The 6,620-nt window shown below is 48.4% G+C and overlaps 1 protein-coding gene across 1 annotated transcript; it reads right to left on the reverse strand.

The window, feature by feature from the left end:
- Positions 1–2,980: 2,980 nt before the first annotated feature.
- Positions 2,981–6,047, reverse strand: rrp8 (ribosomal RNA processing 8). Its single transcript, XM_034293505.1, has 5 exons — positions 5,896–6,047; positions 4,244–4,308; positions 3,898–3,988; positions 3,195–3,324; positions 2,981–3,094 (listed from the first exon to the last, which is right to left on the reverse strand). The coding sequence occupies exons 1-5, from the start codon at positions 6,045–6,047 to the stop codon at positions 2,981–2,983; spliced, it is 552 nt and encodes a 183-aa protein (XP_034149396.1).
- Between the last annotated feature and the right edge of the window lie 573 nt (positions 6,048–6,620).

Below are 6,620 nucleotides of genomic sequence, written 5' to 3' on the forward strand. Positions count from 1 at the left end.
GACATAATGTAGAATGGCGTTATTTGGGATGCGCAATTGTATCTTTCCGCATCATTGTTGCCCTCATCATTTCTTGTACACACAAGGCCCCAGCTCAAGTCCTCCTGCCTTCTTTACCCTCTCTGGAGCTTCTGCAGTCTTCTCAAATTCAGAGGAGTAGAATTGACTGTTGTTTGTGCCTACGGGCCGAACCGCAGTGCAGAGTACCTGACCTTCTTGGAGTCTCTGGGAGGGGTGCTGGAAAGTGCTCTGACTGGGGACTCTATCGTTCTACTGGGGGACTTCGATGCCCACGTGGGCAACGACAGTGACACCTGGAGGGGTGTAATTGGGAGGAACGGCCCCCCTGATCTGAACCCGAGCGGTGTTCAGTTATTGGACTTCTGTGCTAGTCACAGTTTGTCCATAACAAACACCATGTTCAAGCATAAGGGTGTCCATCAGTGCACATGGCAACAGGACACCCTAGGCCGCAGGTCGATGATCGACTTTGTTGTCGTTTCATCTGACCTGCGGCCGTATGTCTTGGACACTCGGGTGAAGAGAGGGTGGTGGTGAGTTGGATCCGATGGCGGGGGAGGAAGCTGGACAGACTCGGGTGGCCCAAGCGTACTGTAAGGGTCTGCTGGGAACGTCTGGCCAAGTCTCCTGTCAGAGAGATCTTTAACTCCCACCTCCGGCAGAGCTTCAACTGGATCCCGAGGGAGGCTGGAGATATTGAGTCCGAGTGGACCATGTTCTCCACCGCCATTGTCGAAGCGGCCGCTCGGAGCTGTGGCCGCAAGGTCTCCGGTGCCTGTCGAGGCGGCAATCCCCGAACCCGGTGGTGGACACCGGAAGTAAGGGATGCCGTCAAGCTGAAGAAGGAGTCCTATCAGGCCTGGTTGGCTTGTGGGACTCCTGAGGCAGCTGACGGGTACCGACAGGCCAAGCGGACTGCAGCCTGGGTGGTTGTGGAGGCAAACACTCGGGCCTGGGAGGAGTTCGGTGAGGCCATGGAGAAGGACTATCGGCTGGCCTCGAAGAGATTCTGGCAAACCGTCCGGCGCCTCAGGAGTCCCACAAGCCAACCAGGCCTGAACCGTCCGGCGCCTACAGTAGAGGTGGGCAGCTGTTGACCTCAACTGGGGATGTCGTCGGGCGGTGGAAGGAGTACTTCGAGGATCTCCTCAATCCCGCAGTCACGTCTTCCACTGAGGAAGCAGAGGATGATGGCTCAGAGGTGGACTCGTCCATCACCCTGGCTGAAGTCACTGAGGTGGTCAAGAAACTCCTCGGTGGCAAGGCACCGGGGGTGGATGAGATCCGCCCTGAGTACCTCAAGTCTCTGGATGTTGTGGGGCTGTCTTGGTTGACACGCCTGTGCAACATCGCATGGCGGTCGGGGACAGTGCCTTTGGGATGGCAGACCGGGGTGGTGGTCCCTCTTTTTAAGAAGGGGGACCGGAGGGTGTGTTCCAACTATAGGGGGATCACACTTCTCAGCCTCCCCGGGAAAGTCTATGCCAGGGTTCTGGAGAGGAGAATACGGCCGATAGTAGAACCTCGGATTCAGGAGGAACAGTGTGTTTTTTGTCCGGGCCGTGGAACACTGGACCAGCTCTATACCCTCTACGGGGTGTTGGAGGGTTCATGGGAATTTGCCCAACAAGTCCACATGTGTTTTGTGGATTTGGAGAAGGCATTCGACTGTGTCCCTCGCGGCGTCCTGTGGAGGGTGCTTCGGGAATATGGGGTCCTGGGTCCTTTGCTAAGGGCTGTCAGGTCCCTATACGACCGAAGCAGGAGCTTGGTCCGCATTGCCGGCAGTAAGTCAGACTTGTTCCCAGTGCATGTTGGACTCCGGCAGGGCTGCCCTTTGTCACCGGTTCTGTTCATAATTTTTATTGAGAGAATTTCTAGGCGCAGCCAGGGGCCGGAGGGTGTCAGGTTTGTGGACCACACAATTTCGTCTCTGCTCTTTGCAATTGATGTTGTCGTGTTGGCCCCTTCTAACCAGGACCTTCAGCATGCGCTGGGACGGTTTGCAGCCGAGTGTGAAGCGGTGGGGATGAGAATCAGTACCTCCAAATCCGAGGCCATGGTCCTCAGTCGGAAAAGGGTGGCTTGCCCACTTCAGGTTGGTGGAGAGTGCTTGCCTCAAGTGGAGGAGTTTAAGTATCTAGGGATCTTGTTCACGAGTGAGGGAAGGATGGAACGGGAGATTGACAGACGGATCGGTGCAGCTTCTGCAGTGATGCGGTCGATGTATCGGTCTGTCGTGGTGAAGAAAGAGCTGAGCCTCAAGGCGAAGCTCTCGATTTACCGGTCAATCTACGTTCCTACTCTCACATATGGTCATGAGCTTTGGGTCATGACCGAAAGGACAAGATCCCGGATACAGGCGGCCGAAATGAGCTTTCTCCGCAGGATGGCTGGGCAATCCCTTAGAGATAGGGTGAGAAGCCTTCCTGGGAAGGTGTTCCGGTCCCGTCCCACCGTGAGGAGACCCTGGGGAAGACCTAGGACACGCTGGAGGGACTATGTCTCCCGGCTGGCCTGGGAACGCCTCGGTGTCCCCCCGGAAGAGCTGGAGGAAGTGTCTGGGGAGAGGGAAGTCTGGGCATCTCTGCTTAGACTGCTGCTCCGCGACCCGGCCCCGGATGAAGCGGAAGAAGATGAATGAATGAATGAATAGAATTGACTGTTGTCGCTGTCCTAAAGAGTGGGCAAATATATAAGGTAGGGTATATTAACAAATAGGTCATAATATTGGTCATCTGAATTTCTTAATTCCAAAGACAAAATCGTGCATCATCATATGGCTGTCACTGTTCACTCCGATCACTGACTTACCTTTGTGAACTTGAATCCCAGGCTGGACAACGCACTCATGAAGGACACCACAGCAAAAGAAGGACCCAACATATTCATAATGATGTTGACCTATCCACAGGGAAATTAAAGGGGAACACATACTGCAGTGCTTCTACATAACCTCTTACCCCATTACCACCAGCGCACGGTTAGCCTCAAGTAGGAAATCAACCAGGTTGGTCCCCATAAGAGACAGACAGAAGACGGCTATGTCCGCAGTGCCATTCTTGAGGGGTACCTGCAGAGGGGTGGCGCCCAGTGTCATCATATACACATGTGAAACCCAGGGTGCTCACAAACACAGATGAAAGATCAGATTTAGGATCCGGTAGACTCACATTAGCCATGTCGCAGACTGTGACACGGTCACTGATTGGTGCCATGTCCAAACTATGCACTATGTTCTTCACACTGAGAGCTATTTTGCAGTCGCCACATCCGAAATCTGCTACTTCCATGGAGGCAGGCCTGTAAATGACACAAACTGTCTTAAAAGAAAGTTTGTGGCCTAAGTCACTTCATTGCAGTACAGCTGTGTCATTATGACCAGATATCTGAATCCGGGTCAGGGAATACCAACCGCGGTAGTGGTCTGTTGGGCCTGTAGACTCTGTGGTGATTGATGTAAATTTAAAACAAATTTGTGTCAACATGCTTAAAACTACACATTTTCATACGAAGGATTGCCAGTCCTTTCATCCATATCTCTGTCGATTAATTTTAATGGTTTGATTTCTCAAGTCCAGTCCTTCATCTGTCAACAGGGCCATGGTGTCCATGATGGAAAAATAAAATCAAAAAATAACCTGAAAAACAATGTATTTGGTTTGTAACTACCTAAAGTGATTTGGCCATTAAACAAACTCACATAATCTGATTATCCACAGATATTTAGCTAGTAGTGACAGAAGTTAGCTAAGGTTTAATTACAATGGAACCGTGGATTACAGTTTCTTGTGGCCCACAGACCACATACAGAGAACCATTTAACTTCAAATATAATTTGCCTATAAGATAGAGGCATTAATTAAAACACCCCACTTCTGGCATATGTAGGAGATGATGGTGTCTACAGGATTAACTGGCCAGCGCATGACCTTTGCCGTGAAGCCTTTGTGGTAGACGTGGAATTTATTTTACTTGATTGCCCTGCGTTGTTTTTTTCTCTAGGACTGTTTCTCTGCCTGGATTGGGTGCAGTCGTAGTGAATGTCATCTCTTTACCTTCTGGGACTGTTTTCCTTTTCTGTGCTTTAACATCACCCTCCTGCTGCTGTTTGTTTGTTTTTTTTTGCTTGGGGGTTGTTATGGCTGGAAAACATAAAGCATATACTTTAATCTTGGACAAATCTCTTCAATTGACAGTAGTGCTCATGCAAAGAACTGACCTGCTTTTATAGGTTCCCTGGACTGCTTTTGGTTCTTAGTCACAGGCTCCAGAGCCTCTTGACACCTACAGTGGGGAGATCAAGTATTTGATACACTGCCGATTTTGCAGGTTTTCCCACTTACAAAGCATGTCTGTAATTTTTAACATAGGTACTCTTCAAATGTGAGTTATGGAATCTAAAACAAAAATCCAGAAAATCACATTGTATGATTTTTAAGTAATTAATTAGCATTTTATTGCATGATATAAGTATTTGATACATCAGAAAAGCAGAACTTAATATTTGGTACAGAAACCTTTGTTTGCAATTACAGAGATCATACGTTTCCTGTAGTTCTTGACCAGGTTTGCACACACTGCAGCAGGGATTTTGGCCCACTCCTCCATACAGACCTTCTCCAAATCCTTCAGTTTTCGGGGCTGTCGCTGGGTAATACAGACTTTCAGCTCCCTCCAAAGATTTTCTATTGGGTTCAGGTCAGGAGACTGGCTAGGCCACTCCAGGACCTTGAGATGCTTCTTACGGAGCCACTCCTTAGTTACCCTGGCTGTGTGTTTCGGGTCGTTGTCATGCTGGAAGACCCAGCCACGACCCATCTTCAATGCTCTTACTGAGGGAAGGAGGTTGTTGGCCAAGACCTCGCAATACATGGCCCCATCCATCCTCCCCTCAATATGGTGCAGTCGTCCTGTCCCCTTTGCAGAAAAGCAACCCCAAAGAATGATGTTTCCACCTCCATGCTTCACTGTTGGGATGGTGTTCTTTGGGTTGTACTCATCCTTCTTCTTCCTCCAACCATAGTGAGTGGAGTTTAGACAAAAAAGCTATATTTTTGTCTCATCAGACCACATGACCTTCTCCCATTCCTCCTCTGGATCATCCAGATGGTCATTGGCAAACTTCAGACGAGCCTGGACATGCGCTGGCTTGAGCAGGGGGACCTTGCAAGCGCTGCAGGATTTTAATCCATGACGGCATAGTGTGTTACTAACAGTTTTCTTTGAGACTGTGGTCCCAGCTCTCTTCAGGTCATTGACCAGGTCCTGCCGTGTAGTTCTGGGCTGATCCCTCACCTTCCTCATGTTCATTGATGCCCCACGAGGTGAGATCTTGCAAGGAGCCCCAGACCGAGGGAGATTGACCGTTATCTTGAACTTCTTCCATTTTCTAATATCTGCGCCAACAGTTGTTGCCTTCTCACCAGGCTGCTTACCTATTGTCCTGTAGCCCATCCCAGCCTTGTGCAGGTCTACAATTTTATCCCTGATGTCCTTACACAGCTCTCTGGTCTTGGCCATTGTGGAAAGGTTGGAGTCTGTTTCATTGAGTGTGTGGACAGGTGTCTTTTATACAGGTAACGAGTTCAAAATGGTGCAGTTAATACAGGTAATGAGTGGAGAACAGGAGGGCTTCTTAAAGAAAAATGAACAGGTCTGTGGGAGACGGAATTCTTACTGGTTGGTAGGTGATCAAATACTTATGTCATGCAATAAAATGCAAATTAATTATAAAAAAATCGTACAATGTGATTTTCTGTATTTTTGAAGACAGTTGAAGTGTACCTATGATAAACATTACAGACCTCTACATGCTTTGTAAGTAGGAAAACCTGCAAAATCGGCAGTGTATCAAATACTTGTTCTCCTCACTGTACATCGCCACTGTCCTTCTGTACTGCCTCTCTGCCTCCTGAAGCAGCCACTTTCTTGACCTCTTTTGCCTTTTGGTGTGGGGTGTAGGTAAAGTCTCTTTTCGTTGTCTTTGCCTGCTCTCTGAGGCAAACTTTTGTCTCTTGCTCCATTTTGGTATAGGCCCCAGTGTCTGAAGGGTCCATAACAAACTATTTTTATTCCCAACACCCTGCGGCTGGTTGGACAACAGAAAGAGCAGTGTCAACAAAAATCCAGGCCTCTATGATTATGTGGTCACTTTCATGGAAAGTTGAATGAATGGCCAACCCATATAGCAACCACCTATTGGAACGCTGTTGTTTGGTTACCAGGTACATAGGCATATTTTAATCACATGTTTGTTTATGTGAGATTGTGACACTACCGTGACACTGGCACTGCCAGACACAATGGTCCTGCTGATGTTACTTTCGTTTCTTGGTTATTGTTCCACTCTTCCACAAACATGCTTACAAGCAGATAACAGGATAATGAGATAATCTGAGTCTGATGCCTGACATTTACATTATTATGGCCAGTAATTGTTCAATTTCTCATAAAAACTATTTATAACAGACCAAGGCAATTTAATAAACACTAACTCCCCCCGTCAAACTCTGTTAACAGGCAACTACAGAGTGGCTGTCCAGGGGTGAAACTGACACATTTTAATGTGCTGTCCATGTGATATCTTGCAAGATCAC

The sequence above is a fragment of the Esox lucius genome, chromosome 1 (genome assembly GCF_011004845.1).
Source record: "Esox lucius isolate fEsoLuc1 chromosome 1, fEsoLuc1.pri, whole genome shotgun sequence".
NCBI classification, from domain to species: Eukaryota; Metazoa; Chordata; class Actinopteri; order Esociformes; family Esocidae; genus Esox; species Esox lucius.

Coding starts and splice junctions, on each gene's coding strand:
- rrp8 (XM_034293505.1), bottom strand. CDS start 6,047: ATGGAGCAAGAGACAAAAGTTTGCCTCAGAGAGCAGGCAAAGACAACG. Junction 3,325..3,897: donor ATCTCCTACATATGCCAGAA/GTGGGGTGTTTT, acceptor TGTCATTTACAG/GCCTGCCTCCATGGAAGTAG. Junction 3,095..3,194: donor CAGTCTGCGACATGGCTAAT/GTGAGTCTACCG, acceptor ACCCCTCTGCAG/GTACCCCTCAAGAATGGCAC.